The sequence below is a fragment of the Mercenaria mercenaria genome, chromosome 11, assembly GCF_021730395.1.
Source record: "Mercenaria mercenaria strain notata chromosome 11, MADL_Memer_1, whole genome shotgun sequence".
Lineage (NCBI taxonomy): Eukaryota > Metazoa > Mollusca > Bivalvia > Venerida > Veneridae > Mercenaria > Mercenaria mercenaria.
Window position 1 is genome coordinate 81,901,757 of NC_069371.1, and position 26,330 is coordinate 81,928,086.

The following is a 26,330-nucleotide window of genomic DNA, read 5'->3' on the forward strand; positions in this document are numbered from 1 at the left end:
GTGTATTACTGATCCTTGAATACATACATACCCGAGACAGGAATTGTCCTTTCTGTGGTCATAGCGTACTCTAACAATAACCATTGCTTATAAAGTATCATTTACTGATATAAATTGAACTTTGACAAAAGACAAATTTTAAGACATAATTTTAATAATTTAAGGGACTTAATAATAATGTTGTATGATTGTCGCCGCCCGTTTCTAACAGGTACTTTCTCTACGCCAATATGACAGAATTATGTACGACCACTCTAGTACAAGTATCTGTGGACTTCTTATAATTAAAATACAAATCAATGCATTATGAATGGAAATAAAAACAAAATACATTCGATATTATGCTAATGTATTTATTTCTACTGAATAAAGCTATAGTTTCTAGAGTATGCTGTTACAGTATATAGAAAATGGATTAGTAAACTGGTTTCAGTCCTCATTTACTCTCGCCAAACACAGTAATATTAAACTTCAACCAACTACTAAGAACAATTTACAAAGAAGAGGGATAAAAATTAAATTTTATACAATTAAGGGAAAAGTGTTAATCTATTTCCAACAAAAGTTATCCAGAAAAGTAACAATAGGAAGATATTATAAACAACTCGGTTTATTCATATGGCGATTCAAAATGCTAATTTATTTTCTACAAAATTTCTCTAGGAAAAAATAAACACTAATAAGATACCTTGAATAACACGACCTAACCTAGTGGCGATGTAAACTGTTACCAAATTTCTAATATATGCAATTTATTTATGTTTTCACATGTTATGTGATTTAAATCATGAGGAATAAATCGTTTTGGAAAACAAATTTAACTTTATAAAGAAAAGACTGTGTACTTTTAACAATTATGTCGTGCCTTTTCATGAATGTTTCTGAACCAAAGATTAATTCAATACGCTGAATATAGCAGTATGGTTATTTTAACCATTTAGAAAATTATATGTTGAAATGTTTCCAGTAACGGTTACATTTTAAAAACTGGAAATATTTAGTACTAATGAAAAATAAATAAAGCCTGAATCCCATTGTATAAATGGCGTTTTGACGAAACTCATTTAAGCGAGTTTAATATTAATATTCAGTATGCACATTAAATGACAGATTTCTTAATGTATTTCTTTTAAAATGCGTACCTTTCAAGGTACGTAAGTGCGGATGATAACAGAAAGCATTTAAATAAGACATGCAATCTTGATTCCATTCATTAATACACACTCTTTCCATCTTTGTGTCTGTTTTCATAAGCATTAAAACATCAATGTTCAATGATATTTTTGTTCAGGACGTATTTCTTTGAAATTATTACTTCAAATATGTATCGATACTCCTGAATGCAACAAGCCCACATATATAAATAAATAGAATATCTAATAATGATAATGTAATATCATAAAACAGTGATTACAAATTGAGTACATTTAAACAAAATATACAATAATTCAGATAAAATCAGGGTTACGAAATGCGACAGATGAGTAACAGTTATCTGCATTATAATCTATGATTTTGACTTTATACAACATGAGTCCTGAACTACACAAGATGTTATAACTGATACAGTAACTGTAACAGTCAAAATGATACAAAGGGTTGGAACGCATAGGTTATAAACTCATGTACTTGCCTCCTAATGAAATTAAAGTTTGAAGCAACGGGGCTTAAAACACAATTACTCAAGTGAGATAGCCAAGGTGCCTGAATTTACATGAAATAATTAAAAGAAGGTCGGGAAGGCAGTTCTTATGATATTTAGCTGCTTCGATATCTGCCTTCTGACTTGTTTTGTTTTGCTTTTAATGGGATTTCTCTTCATTCTCTGTCGTCTGCAAGGGCATGCGTGTAGGGTTTATTTGGCTTTATGTACTTTATAATTTTATACGAACATTGCCATATTTTATATACTAGGCTTTTTAACATTACGTGTTCAAGTTTCACTGTCATGTAAATTTGAAACATTATGAGGTTAAGAGTGAGTTTTAGTGCAGACATCATCTATTTAAACTACCAAATGGTCTTTTTGCCATTGACCATTCTATGGCGGTGCTCCACTCCATTGTTTTCCTTTATTTGTTTTGTCTTCACTACCTAAATGTTTTTATTGGTAGATGTATTTGCGTGTATAATTTTCATGATGCATACACATCCATACATAATAACAATGCTTTACAGTATCAAAATGATGGGGCTGCGTATTTGAAGTCATCATCTTGTTTTTGTTTTATGAGTAATTTTCCCTGTATTACCCATATAAGATCTTTGTTTTATGAGTTTCTTTTTCACAGTATTAATAAACTCAAACTCAAACAGTTTATTACTATATGACCACCGGCCCTGGTACAAATGATATATACTGAACATACGATCAGACTATACAATAAACAGTACAGTGCAGTAAACAGTACCCATACATCCGATCTTTGTTTTACGAGTTATTTTCCCAATATCACCCATACATCCTATCTTTCTTTTACGAGTTATTTTCCCAGTATTACCCATACATCCGATGTTTGTTTTACGAGTTATTTTCCCAGTATTACCCATACATCAGATCTTTGTTTAATGAGTTATTTTCCCAGTATTACCCATACATCAGATCCTTGAAGTTACCATTATGACTTCAAATATGAAACTGGGCAAGAAATAGAAAAAAAAACACACTTCCGAACATTTCAGTGATTATATACAATAAAATAATGTTAAACATTTGCATACATGGCAAAAGTAGAAAATTTTCTAAGATGCTTAACAAAATGATAATACAATTTAATCTAGGCTATTATAACAAGAAATCAAATACCGAATATTAATATCCAACATTGTTCTCCGTACCTTAGATAAATATTGAAATCCGAAAGTGAAAAAGAATTTTTACAATTGTAACACAGCAATATTATACTATTATACAATAACTTTGTGATTTCACACCGAACAATTTCCGAAAATATAATTAAAAGGAATACAAAAGCAAATATATGGTTGATAGAATGGTAACGACTTACGACTGTCAAGCGTAACACTAGCATAATACAAGTTTAACATTAATCATTTGAAAGTATTGCAATTATGTCTTTTTTTTGCTTTACGGAACTGATCCTTTATTTCATCAACTTGCCAGATTATCAAACACACTGTAGCAAATTATCTAAAAGAAACATTTAATAATCGAATATATAAAAAAATATTATAAGTTATGATGATAAAACAAGGACAAAAAAGATGAAAGTCAACATGCAATATCACACAGTTTTTGTGACTTACATTTACATGAAATATGATTTCACGCTCTTATACTTTTGCTCTTTATGTTTTATGAAATAAATAGATTGCTAATGATATAGCCATACGAAATTTCCAAGATTCTTAATTTAAACTTTGATGAATTTTTATCCTTAACTAAATGTTTATGAGAATTAAGGAATGGCAAATGAATGTTTATAAAACACTTTTGTAATATCAATATTCTGCAATTAATAAAAAGAAAAAAGAATGATTCTTAGAAAACGCATTATTAGATACATTTGACCATTCGAAGCAAACCCTCATATTCAAAGTTCTAAACATATAATATTATACTGTAATAACGAAAGAACAAAAGTAACGTACACAGAGCAATGTGAAAAATGCATCTGTGACAATATAGATAACTCATTACAACGATTACAAAATACTAAAATCATTCCATGATTCCAATCAGATACGTTGCAAAAGGTTGTTGAATAACCTATATTATATTAAACATAGGTATCATACGTCGTACATGAGAAAATAAGTTTGTGGAAGGTAACGTTTTGATGTGACGATATTTCTGTGAAATTACTTTATTGAATTTAGGCTTAAATAATTTTGAATTAATTGCGCAAACCATACCTTAAACCTACTGAAAAGCCTACATGAAAAAGGAAAACAAATCCAGGTATCCCCACCCCTTTATGGCAGGCATTAACCATCGATTCCTCCACTGATTGCCATCGAGCAGACAGCAGATAAACAATTTATTTAATATATTTTTAAAAATTTTGTTAAGTCATTAATACGTATGGAACGTAGGTTATTGCACCTCTCATATCATACTTTAATAGTATGTACGAAAGAAATTCTTCATGTGGTGTATATCCTCCTTAGATTTGCTAGAGCGTCTGCTTTTGTAATGTCATCCCACGCTTCCGGTATACATGATATATCATACTTGTACTTAACTGCCAACTGACATTTATATGTTGCAACAAACCACATCCAGAACATCGAGCAATCGGACATATTAGCGTTTGGTTCTATATCCCAGTCTGGGATAAAATCTTTATAGTCTTTGTAATTGTGCCATTTCAACTCGCAGGGTTTCATATTTTGAGGATTGCAGCGGAAACCAAAAAGATCACAATGGTGTACTTGCACAGACTGCACATTATAATTACAAGAAGTTATGGCAGCTTTATGTGTGAAGTCTTCACGTGCTCCGCTACAACATGATATTCTATGTTGCAAACTGTAATGATTAGTCCCACTATGACTAAAACCTTTGGCACAAGGCTCCCCACAAAAGGCACATTGTTCAGGACATCCCCATGCCTGTTTAAACAAGGGTTTCAAGGGGCTGTCAGGTCCGGTGAATTGTACGATTCGTTTGGCTTGGTTATTTGACTTCTGTTTCACATTTTCAACGGAAACGTTGAGATTTTCAATCAGAATACTGCTAAAATTTCTTATGTCTTCTATCTGACATAGAAACTTTGTAATATTTTGGAATTCTGATTTACTAATGGCACATTTCGAAAAATGTTTCGTGAACATATCTATCCATTTTTCTGTCGAAGGGTTCTCAGTTCTGAACAAATCACAACTTTTGTTTACACTTCGTTTAATGTCATCGTAAAATTCATTTACAATAACCGTTGCCAGTTGTGAAAAATTCATCATGTTTGAACCAAATAGGTATGTTTCCGCTTTTTCCTTCATCCACTGTTTTACAAACTTTCTGGGGTTCTTTATGTACTTGAAAAATGATTCAAAATCGTCAGCATTTGCCATATATTCCAGAACTTCTACTATTAAATGGAACTTCAACTGGGGCAAATTTTGCTTAAGAGCGGTCTTGATAGTCACTTGAAGGCGTTCTTTTATTTTATCCCACAAAACATTTTCCAAAACTGCAATGATCTGCTTAGCGGCGGCTTCTTCTGCTTTACGGTCCTTCACGTAAGCAATAAATTGTTCTCTTACTTGACATTTGTATTTATCAAGCTTTGCATGTATGCCATTATTCTTTGCATATTCGGCATTGTATGCTTTAAATCTTGCATGAGCAAAATAACTCACATGAAGGCACAGTTTTACAACACCTGTTATTTTGAAAGTAAAGCCAACATTTTGGTTCTGCGTTTGTAGGATTTCTTTGTGGGCTTTTAGCAGAACTCGTCTGACTTCTCTGTATGAAACTTCGTCCCTGTCTGTCAAGCAGGTATCAACTGTCGTGTCTGTTTCTGCAAATATATTGTCAGCTACGTTTTCTACACGTAAAAGTTTGGCTTCATTTTCTTCCCCGTAAATTTCAGTTGAAAAGCTGATGTCATCAAAATCAATTCCAGACGAGCTGAACGACCCAGTTAGTGATTTCATATCCCGAAACACAGACGTGCAAGGAAAATGTTCCTCACACTTACCTCCTGGTTTGTGACATACTGTCTGCTTTTGCAACTCTGATTTTAATATAAGTTTCTCTGTATTGAATATGTCAAATAGACATTTTTCGAAATTATCACTTAGCGACTCCGTGGAATCTTGCAAATCTCCAAAGTTAATTATTTCACGGCTTATAATTTCCCACGTTTGTTCAAATTTATTTTCAATTTCTTCCATGTGAAGGCATTCGCCTTTAATAGCTTTTGCAACCTGCAACGATCTTTCATACAGCTCGGCTTCATGTTGTAAGCTTTTTTCTTTAATTGTTAATTCTACACATGTTCTGTCCCTTAAACGAACTGTTTCCCTCTTGATTCTATCATCCAATTCATTACTAAGCGACTTTACACGATTAATTGCAAAGTCCTCCCACTGTAAAATAGTATCTTTGTAATCATTTTTCTCACAATATTCTTTCATTTCGATTATTGCATCTGACATCTTTTCCGTCAAAACATCACGCATTTGTTTTATTAGCTTATCTGCTGCGTTCTGTACTAGGTTTTGTTGAATACACTCAGAAAATAGTTTTTGAGAAGTTATAACATGTTCGTTTTCGATGATATTTTCAAACTTAATCAGGATATCTTTTAAGGCTTCTTCCATATGTATGTAGGCTTTAATTTCAAGACTATTTCTGAAACAAAATACAAAGTCCTCAGTCAGTACGCCTTTCCACAAGTCTTGCATATGAAGAGAAATGTCATTTAGTGATTTGTATGACTTATCTGTGCAGGCCAATGCTTTCCCAAGTAGTTTATACCTATGATCAAAAATACGTTCGATGTAATCTGAGTTGACTCTAGCCATAGGTGGATTTCCCTGCCAGTAATTCGGCAGATACCATACATTTGCATTTATATCAAAGTCAATAACTTGGCGGAATGTTGTTATTTCCCGTGTACCCTCTATTTCTCCAGCGTCTTTTGCAGCAAGATCAAGGGTTTCCATTAAAACATGTAACCCAGTCCTCATGTTATCCCGGGCAGAAATATCCATCACGTTTTGATGTACTAAGTAGAACATTTTGCCGATATCTAGTTGTTTGTTTACAAGTTTCAACTTGAGAAATGCATGCACAACAACCTGTACAATGTCTCGAATTTCAGTGGTGTTTTCACCCATTACGTTAACAAGAGTAATATCTCCTAGGCCCGCTATTACAGTTGACAATTCGTTATCGTGACTATGCCCTCTCGAACTAAACTCAGTAGCTCTTAGTCCTTCGGAATCAATAACTATCACATAACGAAACGGAAGGTTATTGCTGGATGAAATTGGTAAAACCTGCATATGTATTCCTCTGGTACATCGGCCAGATTTTACAGGAAACTGAGAACCAAACAAAGAGTTCAAGAGCGTTGACTTTCCAGAACTTTGAACACCAAGGACAGATAGAGTAAAAACCTTTTTCATATTAATGTTTTGTGACATTTTCTCTAGAACTGACCGGACCCAGTTGCTTGGTAAATAAAAATTATCTCCGTCAACTATTTCAAAAGTATGTCCTTCATTTAAAAAGAAAACCATTGCCTGTATTAAAGTTTCAACAGACGGTAGTTCAAATGCTCCAGGACTTTTATGTAAAACAATAAATGTTTCATATATGTGCCCCATTTCTCTAAACAAATGTTCTATTCCAAGGGTTGCGTCTTCAATAAGTTCTTGAGACATTATAATCTCATTTGACAGTGATTCTAACTCTTTATCGTTAGGGGTTGTCTTATTTTTTAAGTCTGCAAAAGTTTGACGTTGCAATTGATTTTGAGAAATCAATCGGGGCAGTTGTTTTCTCTTTTCATTTTCTAAGAATATTGAAAGCCATCTTAAGAAATATTGTTTGAGTCTTGGTGAATCATTGTCATCAACTACTGACTGTATAAATAATTTCACAGGTTCTGATATATGTTCGAGCTGTTCCTCTCTTAACTGTTTAATCTTTTTTTCAACATTACATGTTTCTTTTATATCTTTTAATCTATACAACATTTGGATATAGGATCCGAGTCTCTTTGAATGAATATAATGTACTGGCGTTATAGAACGTTTCCACTGGCCTTCTTTTTGGATCTTCTTCATAGACTGAAAAATTCCCAGAGCTTTTTCTTTACCCTTTATACATTCGGGTTCCTTCTCGTCATTGGATAAATTTGACAATTCACTGAGGCGATCATCTAGTGATTTTGCAATATATTCCCTAAAATGACTCGCTAAAACATTTTGTAATTGTGCAACCATCTCTTTAGGATTCATTTGTGTGACCCCCTTATATTTACTGACGAACTTGAACAAAAGACTTGGGGGTAAATTCCCGCGAAACTGTTTAAGTATTATCATGTCCGATTTGTCCAGCGAATTTGCTATAATTACTATAACAGACGTGAAACAAGAAACGATTTTAGTTAAAGCTTCACCATCAGTTTGGAAAGATGATTTGTCTACCACAAGAACAAATGTATCAGAGAGTTTAGAAATGCACTCAGTAACATCATCTGTAAAGTCCGATTCTACACTACCTCTCATATTAAAAAATGTCACCGCTTCTTCAAACCTTCCTCTACCACTACCTACTAACGGCATCGAGAACATTTCTACTTGTCCATTGCTAATACATCTTTGTGACATACCTAGTGAGCAATTCATATTGTAAAACGTATCTTGAATGTCGTCAGATAATAAATCATTCATTAACTTTGACTTTGAGTAGAGTGGCCTACCAAAATTCGCAAAAGTAACTGTCTTGACAGGAAGTTCAAGTATTTCAATTTCAGTGGTCCTAGTTTCGAGAGATTGAGATAAAAATTTACTTTCTACAACTAAAGAACGAAATGGCCAAACTAATACTACCCATTCGCTTGACAGCCTATCGAATTGTATGAATGGGAGAGCTATTTTACAAAGATGCAATTTCTTGAACAAAAGCTGTTTTAGCATCGGATCACAACACTGAATGGTAATGAAAAAAATGTCAAAGGGACACAAAATATTATTATCGGGAGTTGTATCTTCAACTTGAAGAAGATCAAAAATGTTAACTTCACTCTCTGTATCTTCTGCCTGTTCATTGTTTTCCTTACCAACAGTGGCTATTGAAAGATCTCGTGCTTTACTCTGTACGCTTATTATTCGTTTCAGTAAAACCCAAGGCAATCCCTCGTACGTATTTTGTTGTTGGCTAGTCTCTTCAAGATCTATAGACATAATGTCCTGTACTGATATTCCTCCAGGGTATTTGTCTGTCAGTGCAGTTTTTTCTAATATCTGATTTAATGTTACTTTTGCATCGCCTTTGGAATAAATAAATTTAACTTAAGCTACGTCTTTCGAAACAAAATAAATATCTCACAAAACCTTATTCAATTTTTACTTTATTCAGAACTGATTTAAGACACAACAGTGAAGGGTTTACAAAATGTTTGTTTTTATTACGTCATTAGAGAGCTAGAGTTTTTTTTTATAAATAAACAGACTTTTGAATTATTTACATTAACACCGACCCGTATTTTCTTTACCCGTATTTTACCGAGCATGACCTGGCTCAGACTCAAATAAGTTTAAATAATATCAAAATACAAATAATGATGGCACTATACTACATTCTATAGCAGAGACTTCCGTTTGCGAGATATTAAGACTGCTGACTTTAACTTACATGCTCTCCGTCAGCGTGTATTCAAAATCTTGTTTGATGTGTAAAATTCTTACTTATGAGAACGTCATTCAGACGGCTGTGGTTCTACCCAGATCTCCACTCGCTACCAAAAGCTAGAAAGTCATCATATGACGTTAATTCCATTAGGATGAAAATGAAATATTGGAATTGATACAAGTATTATATACAGTTGTCGTCTGTAAAATCAAAACAATGCATTGAAGAGTAAACATTTTACCTTTGATTTCATCATCACTTTCTGGCTGTTCCATAACGGTCGTCTGATCACAAGAGACTTTGATCTCCACTAAACATAAAGCGAACGTTCATCATAACATATCAGTCAAAACAATAGAACAAAAACGACATCTTCTATCTTATCACTTACCCAAAAGTAACTTGACTACCTAGATAGGTTTTATTTTGTTACAAGTAAACTCATTATTTTAACTTTTATTGTTCATTATTTTTCCTAGATGAAAATCTGAATATTACGAAATAAACACTTCAATAAGCAAATATATTAGAAATATGAAAAGTTTCTGGGTAAACTATCACACATTTTTTAACTATACTTTTAGCGCACTTACCACGAATGTCTTCTATGTCTACGTCATGTCTCTTTGCACTAATTGCACTCATTACATCAACATTCGTGTCTTTCGTTTGAGCTATTCCGGCTAAAGATGGTGTAAAGAAATACAATCCATATCATACAGTAGCATACAGGTAATTTTCAACAGAATCAATTTGTTGAGTGTAAGTAAATTATTCCGTACAACTGGGACAATTTTAATTAATGAAGATAAAATATTGAGCACTCTGTTCTAGGTTAGGGAGATATTTGTAAATAGTTTTTAATTAAAACCACGTCCCTGTAATATAAATATTATCGATAATAACTTTATCATGTTGTAACTATGTTTTCTTGTCAAAATAACCCCGACTTACATGCTTTAGACGCATGCTATGCAGAAATCTTAGAAAAATATTCCATTTCCGTAAACATAGTTTGTATGCATTGTAATTATGACAATGCTCTTCAATATGGAAAGAAAGAAAGCTAAATTATTTATGAATTCACACAATACCCGATGTGATTTCCATCGAGACTGTTGATGAATCATTACAACTACATGACGAATCGTCTGTAGTATATGGTACAGCAATCAAAGGCTTCTGGCGTAAAGTATAGGTTCCCTTGTCTACCACCCTTTGAGCAACTGAAAATAAGTTGGACAGAAATAAATAAAACTATTTACAACTTTTTGTGACTAGTGCCTGAATAAAAAGAATGTGTGAAACGTTTATAATTATAACAATACTTTATGTTATTACTGTTTGCATTTTTCTCGGTGCTTTCGAGGGATCTACTTTACAGATTATATTTACTTCATCTACTTTACTGCTTAAGCCGGTGGGCAGTGTTGCATTTTCCATTACTGTTCATGAACAGACTCAATCAAACCGAGCCTGTAGTTTTCACTGTTTGCATTGTTCTCGGTGCTTCCGAGGGATCTACTTTACAGGTTATATTTATGCATTGAACTTCTAACTTGGTGGCGGGTGAATATCAGGGGTTTCTTGAAATCTATACAATGAGTTGTGTTTTCGATAGGAATGAACAAAAAATTGAACAAACACTTCGTTCGCTTCATTTATGTCAAGGGTTTATTTTTGTCAACTGCAAAGTTCAACTGAAAAATGTTTGAGGTTTTGTCATAACGTTGGTGTTACCATTTTCATATAAAAATGACAAAAGCGTTTATGCTTTAGTGTATTTACTTACCTGCAGTGGATTCAAATGTGACCAGAGCGCTTCCGTCCTTTGTAATTTTGATGTCAACCACATTATTTCCACCTGAGCTATCTTCATCTTCAAAGTAATATTCTAGTAGCTCTTTTACTGAATAGTCCATCTGAATTCCATTAACTTCTACGGTAGAAGAAGTGCACACGCTGGAGCGAAAACCTGCGTCTGTTGTCAGAACATCTACCTCTACCACTGATCCGAATAGCACAATCGGCCTCTTCTGTAGAACTGACTGGACAGCTGAAAATACTTTACAGGTCGAGACAAGTGTTAAGCAAGATTATTCCTTGAAAACCCTTCCGATGCTTCATTTGAACTATCTGGCCGCTTACAAGGTTTTCATCCAAAATTATAATGACGGTCCGTACCTTGACACACTCCCCTGTAATATTGGGGCGGTAGGGGTATATGTCAAAATACACCTATATTGAAAGTACCATCCGTATTTTACCACAGAAAAATGGTTTCGGCTTTTCCCTACAGCCGATAATAAAAAAAGTTACAAAATAGGCTAACATAACAGAGAAGTAATTAAAAAAAATATTGTAAGTGAAAAAGGGATCTGCCAAAAAAAAAAAAAAAAAAAAAAAAAAAAAAAAAAAAAAAAAAATACAACACCGCAATACGGAGCAATATATACATGAGACAAAGTCATATGACCGTTGGCCCATAAGAGTTAGATTGACCTTGAAGCAAGCCATCCGAAACATGCACACTGCACGTCGCTTTGATGTGGTGGCCAAGTTTCTTTGAAATCCTTCAAGAAGTTCAAGAGTTATAGAACGGACACGAAACAAACTCATATGAACTTTAACCCCCACGTGTGACCTTGATCTTAAAGGAAGCCATCTGAAGCATGCGCTTTGCACATGGTGAGCATTTGTGTCAAATATCTTCGAAATCCTTCGTGGGGTTCAGGAGTTACAGAGCGGACACAAAATTGCTAACGGACCGACGACAGACGGACGGACATCGGGGGTATAACATAACACGTCCCTTCGGGCGTATAAAAAGCCATACCGGGACGACTTGAACTACCGATCCGATGCATATACATGTATTCAATATATGCACAGATGATGTCCTATGACAAACATATACAGTCAAAAGCAAGCTGTGTAGTCAGTCACAATTAAATAATTTCAAGTTTTGGTTTGTATTGTTTAACTAGGACATTTTGTTTTAGCAAACACCAGATCTCGCATTTTATTGTTTATGACAGTACATGTTTTCGCTGGCTATCGATAAATAAATCAATATCCTGTTATATTGAGTTACAGTTATTTGTAAAATATATCAGTCAAATGGAGAGTATTTTTATTTAAAAAAATAATAATCTTCGTTCTATTTTACGATGTTATACAAGGGAGAACACTGCAGAGAATAATCAGACTATCTCTGATTTACACATTCCGATAGTATTTCTGTCATTGTACACACAGGGTTTTGTATGGAATGGACTCCTTCTATACGACCATAATCTGACAAACTTTAATTTCTAAACCTATAAGCCAAATCCTTCAATCAACAGCTAATCATTACATTAACCTCTTTGACACTATCAAAGGTAAAGGAAGGTTTATATTTCGCATTGATGTCCTGGCGATAAGCTAATCTAGCATTAGTCTTAAAAAATACGCACGCATGTCATCATTGTCAAATGATATTGATTATGTCTTTACTGCGCAAGTCAACAGAAGGAAACGTCAAGTTTATATGACAATTAAGAGTTTTAATTTTCGGTCCACTATTTGACCTGAATCCCAATGTAAAATCAAAATGGATGTGTGAACATGGGTCAAGTGATTAAAATATCACATGAAATGTTTAGAACAGCAGACTGCAATTTTGATGTATGCTACGAATGCATATGTTTGTTATACGAAAATGGAACAAACAAATTTATTACGCACTTGCAGATTGTTCAAACTGAATTAAAGAAGATCGATCGTCTTCATTGAAACGTATGTTGCTGATTTTTCCTCCGCCATGCTTCCTGGCATTTTTAAATACCAATAGCAGATGCTCCATGTCTACACCCTCAGGTATACCAGCAACAAGTATTGTTCTCTGCTCTTGATCGGCATCTAAAGGTAGGAAGTTTTAATATTCATTTACCCTAATAAATGCAAAACGCAGACAAGTATAAAAATGCTTGTACAACTGTGCTGTATCGTTTGATGATATGAATAATAATAAATTTCACTTTTTCCTTATATACGTATGTACAATGAGTGACGCTCTCTACACTATCTACAGCTTTATTTGTACGGGAAAGATGGGATGGATTTTGACATGAACCAACAACTGCATTACTAATACGTAAATAAATATTTCAACGACGATTCTGTCGCTTATGGTTAATTAATTACTTTTGCAAGAAATCAGATTCTATATAAAAACAAACGTAGTCAGCTTGTCAGCCTAGTCAACATGTCAGCTTATACGTCATCTATATCAAATAAGCGTTATTTATCTATCTTCAAAACTGACATTATCATGAGTGATGTCTGTTATCTACAGTGTTTTGAAAAGGAATGACGTCTGTTTGTGTAAGTTGGTATCATCTGTTTGATTCATGCATTGATAGAAATGTAAATATATTAATGAATAGCCTTGACAAATTACCGTTTTCCCTCGGTCCTGGATTTGACTCGATGCCTGATATCAAAAGAAGTAGTCCAATGAACAATACACTTCCAGTAACCTTTATCCCTCCGCTCAGATTTATGACACAGACAATAGTGACAACATCGTTTCCATATGCAAATTTGAAAGTGCCTATTCTTCCGCGGTAAGTGTCAATGTCTACACCCATGATGCTGAAAGGCAGAATTAATACATGTGTTTTTTCTTATCCCTTACCTTATATAGATTAATATCATGAATCTTAAATCCGAATCATATTTCACACCCGTAAAACTATTGTATATTGCTTCTGCATTTGATGAACCTGTTAACGATTTCAAATGAACTCACATGGCTATGACGTAACGCAAAGGCGGAACATTCCAGAAGTCACCACGCTCGATTTGCTACGACTGATTACATCCGTCACGTCGGCATATGAGAAACGTGAATTCTACCACACGTTACACACACACAAAAAACATCAACAACAACAATAAAAAAACAGTACTTTGTGTCGCGGCGTATGAATGTTTGCTTTTACAATAAAGTAGGCAGTACTGAAACTGTAAATATAATACCGATTATGGTAATTATCTTAACAATTAATTATTTTTGACAGCGAGTCCAATTTAGCCGTGACCTGTCACCAGACATGCAGTTTTATATTTGTATTGTTAACCTTATTAGTGTCAAATCATAACTGAAAAACATGTAAAAATGTCGGACCCAAACCCGAGAAAAAGGTGAGGGGTTTTATACTATACTCATTATACTGTACTTATTTGAAAATGTCAAAACATGGGGTACATGTATATTGTATTAAAGAATGCAGTGGTAAAAGTATTCCTAAATGCTCCTAAAAATGCCCCAGAATGCAGGAAATGAAGCACTGAATTTCAAAATTTTCCAGACCCCTTAGCTAGTCCCCTACTTTTCAATTTCAGTCGGCTAATAATTATAATTATAATGTGTGCCCCCACCCCTCCTCCCCTACCCTCCCCCTAATCTGAAAACGGGCCTGAGGTATATTTCACCTTTTAGCAATTTCCATTTGGGTGTGAAATACAATGCTAAAAGTATGCGCAGAGGCACTCGTTTCATTTTAAATGGCATGCATTTTGTATTGACAATATTGAGTGGAGATGATAAAATAAGATACAGAACTAGATTAGTTAAAGCTCAAAGTCTGGTTTGTAACGACGTATAGTGTTACATTAAGTTACAATGAGATTATTGAACTTGGCAATAGATAAGATGATCTTAAATGAATGGCTTTTCGTACTGAATCTATTAGGTGATTCGAATAAAATAATCATAATTATGCAAGGCTCTGTCGAGCATTTAAAGATTTAAAGAATTTTTTCGACGAAGTTTAATGGAATGACAAAAACTTAATATTCCTTTTGTTATAATTTAGATTGTTCTGCTGTACATCGAAGTTGTTTTATTGTTAGCCTATCATTGGCAAAATCGATTCGACTGTACTTCACGACAAAATATAATCACTCTAGTGAGATATAAAACAACTTTACTTCAACGTTGTCAAAAAGCAAAGATAAATATTCAACAGGGAAGGCCACATTCTAAAAACGCGCCTCCCCAAACTTTAACAAAACACGCGGGCGCGCACACGACCAACACAAACACTCGCACAAAACAAACACACAGGACAAAACGAATAAACTAACCTCACCTTTATCCCCACACTGTTCCAAAGACATAGGACAGTGTAAACAAAGGTTATTCCCACCAAGCAACATCCAAGTACACGCAATGGCAACAGAAAGGCATGCTCTTACATAAGCATATTTTATACAAAAAGGCAAACTCCTTAAGAAACTAAAAATGCATGTTCTCAATACTTTTGCAGAAGAGAGACCAACAACGGAAACGAAACACCCTTAAAGACCATAGGAAAGAAGACGGAAATCAAAATAGCTCAGTCTGACGGAACAGATGGATGACTCTTTAAGACTCTTCAAAGGTCCTCCACCTGTTCCGTCAGACAAAATCAAAGAGGGAAGCGTAGCGTCCAACTGTATAAGGGCTGAACACTAAACATGCGGTGTGTCTCAAAACAGTTCGGTCATAACCAATTTTAATTAAACGTTAAATAACTTACTAAATATAATTTGAAAATCGCCATGACTCGAAACCTAACAAAATTTGCAAACCACATCCCTATAAAAATCGGGTTGTAATACACCTTCTCGCAAAAGTGTCTTTACTATTAAATTTTAAAACCAAACCTGAATTACGATAGTAAAATTTTGCAAAGTATTTACGTAATGTATAAAAGCGGTGGCCATGTTGAAGACGCTTATTTGCAATATATTGATTACGTTTATTTAAGTACTCAACATGACTATACGCTCTTGCAAACCGAATAAATTGAGAAATATATATCCCATAATGGTGCCTGGGGCACATCCCCATCCAAATGGGGGAAATTTACAATACTGAAATTAAAATAATCCCTCTTGTCATAAATTTTGGTACGTATAATATTGTCATAAATAGAGAGATATAAATCTAGCAATGAAGCAGTAGTATCCGAATTGTTAGTTTCATTTATTTAACTAGAGCTCCCGATGATAAATAGCATCCACCAATTGAGCAAAAACGGATTATCCATATTAAGTATATCATCAGTTCTTTATAGATTTTGTACATATATTTGTCTTGTTTGTTGTTTGTTGCAAAGTTACTGGAGCGTGTCAAACTTTATTGATTTAAGCAGTTCTGCATATAAACATGTAAATACTGACCTTTTTGGTAAAGAAAACATGTAAAGAGCAAGGTTGAATCATGACAATTAGATTTGATAGAAAGGAGGATAAAATGTCAATATGGATATAAAAAGACTTTGCTGAAACATTTTAGTCGAGAATTTCATTGTAATTTCCTCATACAATATCCTGGTGGTTATAACAGAAACCACTGGATCGTGACAAATTGTAGTCATTGATATAGTGGACGCAACTTGACCCCGATGGTTGAACTTTGCATTATAATACATAATGAGGTACAACCTATTATTGAAAAGGAGTGTACGTAAAACACGAGCTGCACGAGAAAAAGGAAGTATAATTTTGTATAAATATATATTAGTGTATTTGGAGGTTTTATAGGTATCGCACAGTAATAAGGCGCTTTGAAATGTAAACAAACAAAACGATAGCTTAGATTTAAGTCAATACACTACGTTTACGATTCAAACAGTAATTCCTCGTTGGCCGATCGGTAACGGTGATCGTGTTATACTTTTTCGTCGGGAGTTCGATTCCCAGACCGACCCGAATTTTTTTTAAACCGTATTTAATTTCTATTATCTTTAAATACGATTCAACGAAAACAACACGAGTTGGTTAATCTAGTAGTAACTTATTCACTTACTTATAAATGTATATATGTCACGGTTAACACGTAATTATGTTTAAATACGCTTTATCTTTAATATGATTTAACACTTGAAGCTTTTGTGAATGAATTCGTAACCAGAGGAAAGCAAACTTATACAAAGAATGTAAATTAAAATGTAAAATGAAAGAAAAGGATGGATGCAAGGTTCTACAAAAATCACTACAAAATTATATTATGACTATCCACTCAACCTACTGCGACATCAAGCCAACTATTGAATTCATTCTTATATCTTTTATCTTAAAAGGGTGCTCAGTACTGATTCTTTATTTAAGTGTTGCTAAAAATAAAAACGCCATAATACTGTGCGGTTTTTATAGCTGATCAAATGTACAGCTCGTTTTTGTAAACATCATGTTTGTAAACGTTGAAGATTGCGTTTTGCAACCTTAACTCAGAATTCCATGTTTTAGTGTGTCTTGTATAAAAAAAACGTGAGCTCAAGCTAAAACAAAGCATAATCAAAAAGTACAAAGGTCACTTTGTAAGTAGAGAAATTATGGGTTGAAAACGTGTAAACACGTATGACCTATTTAATCGAACTGTAAGTATATATACTTTGATACTGCACTGTATACAAACTAATTCCACATAAATATACACGGCTAACCTAAGCACCATTGATTTCTATAATGAAATAATCGATATGAATAATCAGCTTAAGGTCAACCATCGCGGTCAAGTTGCGACTACTATAACATGCACGAATTTATTTGTAAATATAGAAAATTACTTCTTAAAAAAAACACAAAAAAACACACAATAAGACATTCATTTGTAATATGGCAAAGCGTCAAAGCGTTAAAGTGAGCGTGACGAATATGTTACAAGAAACTATTCACTACTCAAAAAGAAAGTGAGGGTTCGTGAGAAATTATTCACATAAGGTACGAAGGTAGTAATTTGCCGATTAAAGTGTAAAATTGGCACAAGACAACAGTTATTTGCCTTTGGTTGACCACAATATGGAAGTGGTTACGCGGACAATAGTTCCTCTGTTTGATGGTGAATATTGGTGAATTTTTGAGTGAAATACCTGAAATAAATGGCATGATTTAATAGAGGAGATGTGAAATAGTAGGTACATGTACAATTTGACAGAATGAGAATGTCTGAATATGCATAACATGACTTTTTGATAGGACCTGTTTTGCCTGTTTGCGGCCATCTAGAGAGTATTCTTCATACACATGTGATTTGGTTCAAAATGGTTGAAAAAAAGAGCCGGTCAACCCCATGTTTACTGTGGCTGGATTTTTTTCTCTTGAATAGTTCTGTTGAATTCAGGTATTTTTGTAGGGTTTGGAATGCATGCAAAATTGTTATAGTGTCCAGTGCCTATATAGAACATATAGTAAAAATAACTGTGGTCTTAGGCCAATTATATTTCCAGGGGAAAATGATGAAATTATGTCTATTTAATGCCTGTTTTGATAGACCATGACAAATCAACGAGCAATGATATAAATAGTAGGATAAAAGGATGTCGATAATGCCATCCTATTTTCCTGTCATTACTACCGTAAAACCCTACTATTGCTGCCTACAACCTACCTACCATCGCATCATCGTCATCCTACTATTGCGCTTTACTTATTTGCCTATAAAACAGAATTCCGTGGCATTTAACCGTAATAAAATATTTTGGTGTGGTATATTGTCCGCTATAAATTGTGTTCAACCATTTTTCAAAAATTCTAACCAAACGTCAAATAGATATTCTCATCTGAATACATCAGGAGGGTGGCAAAGCTTTTTGCAATTGATGAATACGTAGAAAATTAATAAAACGCACCATCTATCCTTAAATTTTTTTGATGTTAAAAAATATTGAAACTTCAATGATAAGTTAATAACTATGAAAAATTACCAGAATAGTTGCAACCTTGGCGCAAGGTTTTTAATTTTTACTTTTGCTTCCAGCAAATATATCATTAGGTTCGATTCTTGCGGTCATTCAACGGCATTAAGAAACGATCGCGGCAATGAGTCACTTTCAAGAATCTTGTGGTTGGGGTTAGGAGCAGGCTGGAATTTCAAAATAATATTCTATGTCATGTTATTATTTTTTTTTCAAATACTTTGCTAAAAGTTGTAACAATACTTACCATTGAAAAGAACATATTGGTTCAATAAGTTTTAAATTTTTCACCAAAAGCCCATTTTGATAGAGTATTTTCTATAAATTGATTAAGGCGAGGGGTTAAATGTTATACATTTTATTACCACTCATGAACAGATTCGATCAAACCGAGCCTTGGTAGTATTCTACGCATTCAGAGGATAAAGAAATGTTTGAGTACAAAACGTATTCACGCATTTGGGCTCAGCGTCGATATAATTTTGGTCCCATGAAATCACGGAGTCCATTCAGAAGAAGAATAATTTGAATTACTAGAATTGCACTTGTCAATTGATTAAAGTCCTAGGTAAAATGGCATGTTGAATTCATATTGTTGGTATGACATTTTTTGTATGTCAGGTTTTTGATCTGGTCAACTTATGTAATATTGTTTGCTTTTTGTAAAAGGTCACTTAAACTATTTTTGTTCGCTCTTTCCATCTTATTTTCTGAAAAAATATCAACAAACAAACAAAAACGTCTTACATAATCAATTTTGCAAGGCCTTATACTCAAATAACAAAAGAAACACATTCCTTTCATGAAAATATTATGTTTTTCATTTGTGTATAAAATTGATCGCACAAAATAAAATTTACAGTTGCTATTGTCCCTTATTATCCCCATTTCTTTATAATTTCTTCAATGCTTTTTATCAGATATTCTTATTTGCACATATTTCTTGTTTAGTTATAAACGTCTATGCAATTTCTTAACTTTAATTTAATATTAATGATCAGGAACAACATAGTTTATAACAGCAAGAACTATATACGGAAATGTTTGTAATAAAGTAATCATTAAACTATTTTCGAAGATATTATTATATTATTATTATTATTATTATTATTATTATACCACATTTGTTGAGCGCCCTTTTCATATGAAAAATACGTTCAAGGGCGCTTTACAATTAAACATGTGACATATCTCAGATATGTAGGAAAATCACAAAACATGACATATGCAATCATAAAATTGAAACTGAATAATTTGATTAAACGTCTATTTTTATAAATAATATGTTAAATTGCGTTGTACATAATAAAAATACATATTACCGGCAGATCTATTAAATGCACAAGCTATTCATGATTAATTTACCTATCATATTCTGTCTTTCGTTTTGCATGAACTCCGAAAAAATCTCATTTCAAGTAGCTCGATTGTATTTCCTTTCCAATTTTCATAAAATGCACATATTCTGTCGTATTTTAGGTTAAAATAAGCTTCTTGGTAATTCATCTCAAGACAAAACAACTGTAATGTCTTCTACACAAAATTCTCCCTGGGCGTCCTCAAAACAACCATACAGTATCACCTAGCGGTGTTATCGTAACTTTCCATTTCGGTTCATAAAAAATGAACATCATAATTTTCAAATGAACGAACAGGGAAAATGTAAATGTAAACTTAAATATGCAAATATGTTTAGCAGCTAGTTTTATATTAATTCCTTTAGCAATATATGTTTGATACCTTACATTTTGCACCCATAATTATGCAACGTAATCATAAGCCATGGATGATTGTTAAAAATCGAATTTAAACTATATGTATATAATATTAAAACAAAAGAATTTATTACATATTCATTTAAAAACACGATATTATCAATTTCACTTAAGCTTAATATCAAATTTGAACCATTATATTTATTGATTTTATGTGTAGATGCGTTATGTAATATTAAAAGATGATCAGATTTGCATCGATAAATATGCACTCGTTCTTTCGCGGAATAATATTGTGCCTTAAAGCCATGCAATATTTCTCGATACAAATCTTATAACATATATATACAACTGAGATAATTGAAACCAAAATATCATTTTTTATATATCTACACATATCAACATTTTAGTAGAGTAAACAGTAATAGAAATAAAAATAAAATATACCACTTACTCATTGTCCAAAACCGTTAATAGTTCAGTTGTTCAATTTGCGCACAAAGTTTCCTGGCATTAGGTGATTTAAAAACACACACGTGACAGGACATGTAATTATCATGCCGTACGTCTGAATTTGGTTAGTCTTCACTTTTGGCGGAAAATCAAGTGCAGCAAATGGATGCCTATGTTTAATATACCTAAAAGAACAAAATCGATATAAATTTCCCCAATTCTCGATATTTTCATACTATTTCCTTTTTCTTTCTTTAACGAGCTTCTAATGTCGAGGTTTAGAAACAAAGCGAAGCGTTTAGCCAAGTCCTTGTATCAAAATATAATTTGTCATTTAAGAACGTCGATTGTTAAACATTAATATGGACAGCTCCTTTTGTAATCTTTGATTTTTGTATAAATAAGTGCAGTTTTCGGTTCATTATACTACCTAACCGCCGCCAATTTGGCCGCTCTATTGTAAAACAATGTCAACAAGACGAGTGTCTGTACTGATTACATCTTCATATTATTTTCTAATTATGAATGGGCAAGAAAACAACGTCTGCCTTTGCCAGTAAGTAATATATTGTTTTAACTAATTGCGGTTTACAGTTGCACAATGTACTATAGTGAAACCTGTTTTAAGAGACCACTTAAGGGAGACAGGTGGTCTCATATGACAGGTGGTCTATTAATACAGGTTCAATCTATATGAATTGACCTAAAATTAATGGTCTTGTAACACAGGTTTTGCTTAATACAGGTGGTCTCTTAAGCAGATTTGACTGCACTTTAGAATTAACTAAATTAATGCAGCTGTGATTTTATTATGCACTTGATACAGATTTTGTGAGAATAACCGTTAACGCTTCGTTACAGATCTCATGTTAATTTCTTAAAATGATATTAAAACAGTTAAAATTGACTTACTCAACGTAGTTACGATTTTACAGATATAACACTATGCTGAAACATGTGAGAAACCTGACTTCACATATTACAGGTCAGAAAATGCTAATTTTAATCCTTATTGATCTTAATTTAAGTATGATTTATGTAGTTCCCCCCTCATGCAGAGGCAAAAGATATGTTCCTTGCAAAATAAATTGAATGTAATCTGTATGATCAGCGATTCGATCTGTTATACTCACGGACCAACAGGACGACTTGTGTAAGCTGATACTCCTGGTAAAAAGACTGTACGCTACGTCAGCCTTAAGAGTCTTAAAATTACATTCTGCTAATTTTTCCTTTTGTAAACACATTACATACTAAAATAACATACAGTACAAATACCGAGTTAATTCTATATATTTTTTTCATTAACTGTGTGAAACACTGGTATAACAAATTATGTTTTTAGGTCTGTAGTTTTGCAGTCATATCTGTGTTATAACAAGCAAATTCAATGAATTGGTATACCCCGCCGAAAGGGTTTGCGGAATGGCAGAAAATAGATCTGGCAAAAAGTTAAAGATGTTACTAAGAAGGAAATAATTTCATTAATCAAAATCATTTTAACAGACTTTTTTGGGGGGCGGGGGTGTGGGGTGCAGTGGGGATGACCGGGTGAGGGTATATAAACTTCACATGTTGATTATAAATATTGATGGAAAATTAAAAAAAAAATGGGGGAGGGGGATGGTTGCATGATCAGGGTATGGGCATGACTGAGTGGAGAGTGAGATGAGGGAACAGTAGAACTATGCATGTTGATAAGATTTAAAAAAAAAGGAATGATCTTTTTTGGGGGTGGGAGATAGGGGAGGTAGGGGATAGGGTGGAGTGGGAGTGTGTGTGGCCAAGGCAACAACTTCACATGTTTATAATAACTGTTCATGGAAAAGAATGAAAAAAGTTTAATGAAATTCTACCAATTGGTTGGTTTGTTATGTTCAATTCTGTGGATTTTTTAACAATTAAAAGGCAATAACTCTAATGGAAACTGAATAAAAAAAATGACGGGCATCATCCTGGTATGCTGGTTCATGTTTATTTCAAGTTTTATGAAATTCTATCTGATAGTTCTGAGAAATTTCTGCAGATGGACATTTTGGGAGCATTTTACATTAATAAAGGGCAATACATCTAGAGGAAATTGACCAATAAAAAAAAAAAAAAAAAAAACTTGACGGGCATCATTGCATTATGTTGTTGGTTTTGTATTTACTGTATTTACTTGTATTTACTGTGAAATGGCTGCGGACGGACATTTTTGGGCATTTTTCAGTAAATAAAGGGCAATAACTCTACCAGTCCAAATAAAACTTGACGGGCATCATCGCAGTATGTTGGTTCATGTTTATTTCAAGTTTCATGAAATTCTACCTGCTAGTTACTGAGAAATGGCTTCGGACGCACGCACGCACGCACGGACGGACGGACAAAGCCATTTTAATACCCACTTCCCGATTTCATCAGCGGGGATAACAAAGATATTCAAGATTGCGTCCAATTGGCCACCAAGATATAAATGATACAGAAATATTTTGCAATTTGTCTACCGCTTCATATGAAACTGCACACTTTCATAGGATTTTGGATTCTTACTATTTCACATTTCAAAGACAGTGCGTAAACATTTTTAAATGAATATCAGATTCTGTTGACTTTATGTTAATTTTATTCTCGCACCTTATTTCAATCGAACTTAATCTAGATATTGTTTTCCCATGTGGGGATTGTGTATACCACACTGTTTTTGAAAATGTGTAATATTACAAACATTTCATTAAATGTTAAGGTATTCGGAGGGGGTAGCGGAACGTTTTCCGCAACAGTCAATTATGTATGTTACATATAAAACGTAATAAAACTCTATTTATTTACATAAGAACAAGTCTTTATTTACTGTATTTACTTTATTTACTGTGTAATGGCAGCGGACGGACATTTTTGGGCATTTTTCAGTAAATAAAGGGCAATAACTCTACCAGTCCAAATAAAACTTGACGGGCATCATCGCAGTATGTTGGTTCATGTTTATTTCAAGTTTCATGAAATTCTACCTGCTAGTTACTGAGAAATGGCTGCGGACGCACGCACGCACGCACGCACGCACGCACGGACGCACGGACGGACGGACGGACAAAGCCATTTTAATACCCACCTCCTGATTTCATCGGCGGGGATAACAAAGATATTCAAGATTGCGTCCAATTGGCCACCAAGATATAAATGATACAGAAATATTTTGCAATTTGTCTACCGCTTCATATGAAACTGCACACTTTCATAGGATTTTGGATTCTTACTATTTCACATTTCAAAGACAGTGCGTAAACATTTTTAAATGAATATCAGATTCTGTTGACTTTATGTTAATTTTATTCTCGCACCTTATTTCAATCGAACTTAATCTAGATATTGTTTTCCCATGTCGGGATTGTGTATACCACACTGTTTTTGAAGTAATATTACAAACATTTCATTAAATGTTAAGGTATTCGGAGGGGGTAGCGGAACGTTTTCCGCAACAGTCAATTATGTATGTTACATATAAAACGTAATAAAACTCTATTTATTTACATAAGAACAAGTCTTGTCTGATCTATCAGCTATAAACATGTTTAATTTTTATCAAAGGATTTTTTTGCCTTCCTTACAATATAATGTTACGAATAACGTTAGCCGGGAAATACCAATATTACACATACATCAGTTAGCATCAAATATTCATAATTTACATGGAACGATCAAAGTGATCAAATTATAAAAGTACATTGCTTTCCTAAAGAAATAAAGCATATTTCACTTCTTGATGTTAGTGCAGTTTTGTATTTAATGGTATTGTTTGTAAATTAAAGTATCTCATACAATTAAAATTGGACCGCTCCATGGGAAAACCTGTAGTGACCAAAAAGATCAAAATCGAGATAACAAAATATTGATCAAGAACATTTATTTACCTTTCAAATCTGAAATTTTGAAGTGAAAAGTCACCGAAGGCATTTGGTTCAGCAATAATTCCTTAGATGATAAGTCATTGAGTGAGTTGTCGCCCAAATAAGTACTGAAAATTTGACCGGGTTGACCGTTGAATTGGATATAGACAATACTGTTTCACTCATCTATTAGAAACTGAAAAAGAAGATAATTATGTCCACGCAACAGGTGAAATTATTGTTGATATTGATATCATGCCAAACAGATTCCAGTATTTATCGAGACTGACACTGATGGCTCCTATACCACTTTCTAAAACAACTCACCAGGCTATCTGTTTATGTAACTCCTTCTTGAAATAAAAGAGATTGTATGTACAATTACCTTTTGTTTCTGTTAAGATTTCTAAATTTAGGTTAATTGTTTCATTGGTATTTATTATGAAAATATATAAAATGATAAAATTAACCAGTGGGCCGTCATATTTTACTATCACCTATTTATTGGAAGTGCCTCCATGGCCAAGTGGTTAAGGCAACTGACTTCAAATCACTTGCCCATCACCGATGTGGGTTCGAGCTCGCTTGTGGCCTTGAAGTGTTCATGTGAGGAAGTCATCCACAAGACTTACGAAAGGTCGGTTGAATATTCTTTCTGTGGGTATGAATATCTTTAACAAGCATCGGATCTTGACGAGTAGCTTTGACCTGGATGAAATTATCCAGTTTTAGCAGATAAATGCATTTATTTTATCTATAAGCTACGAATTCATATTATAGAAAACCCTGTATTCAACTGTTGTCAGATATTGAAAATACGGTTTTATGTGTCAAAATTTACTCGTTTCAAATGAGTTTTCAACGGTGTATATTAGTATATAGCGGAGCTATTGGACTCGCCTGGGCGTCGGCGTCCGCGTCGGCGTCCCGATTTGGTTTTGGTTTTGTATGTAAGCTGGTATATCAGTAACCACTTGTGGTAATGGATTGAAACTTCACACGCTTATTCACTGTGATAAACTGGCGTACACTGCACATATTCTATAACTCTATTTTGGTTTTTCATAAAGATATGCCCCTTTTTCGACTAAGAAATTTTTGGTTAAGGTTTTGCATATAAGCTGATATCTCCGTACCAACTAATGGGAATAGATTGAAACTTTGCACACTTGTTCACTATCATGTATCTGGCATGCACTGTGCAGGTCCCTTAACTTTACTTTGCATTTAT

General features: G+C 33.6%; 1 protein-coding gene across 1 annotated transcript; it reads right to left on the reverse strand.

Moving 5' to 3' along the window:
* Positions 1–337: 337 nt before the first annotated feature.
* LOC123531739 (interferon-induced very large GTPase 1-like) lies at positions 338–21,552 on the reverse strand. Its single transcript, XM_045312967.2, has 8 exons — positions 21,235–21,552; positions 13,779–13,972; positions 13,064–13,237; positions 11,127–11,390; positions 10,429–10,560; positions 9,928–10,017; positions 9,576–9,644; positions 338–8,972 (listed from the first exon to the last, which is right to left on the reverse strand). Exons 2-8 carry the CDS (start codon positions 13,966–13,968, stop codon positions 4,108–4,110), a joined length of 5,784 nt encoding a protein of 1,927 aa, XP_045168902.2. The 5' UTR covers positions 13,969–13,972; positions 21,235–21,552; the 3' UTR covers positions 338–4,107.
* Positions 21,553–26,330: the final 4,778 nt, after the last annotated feature.

Excerpts from the sequence above, each read along its gene's own strand:
- LOC123531739 (XM_045312967.2), bottom strand. The coding sequence starts at position 13,968 with ATGGGTGTAGACATTGACACTTACCGCGGAAGAATAGGCACTTTCAAA. Across the intron at positions 13,238-13,778 it reads TCCAGGACCGAGGGAAAACG|ATGCCGATCAAGAGCAGAGA; the intron begins GTAATTTGTCAA and ends TCCTACCTTTAG. Across the intron at positions 9,645-9,927 it reads AGACATAGAAGACATTCGTG|TGGAGATCAAAGTCTCTTGT; the intron begins GTAAGTGCGCTA and ends CTTTATGTTTAG.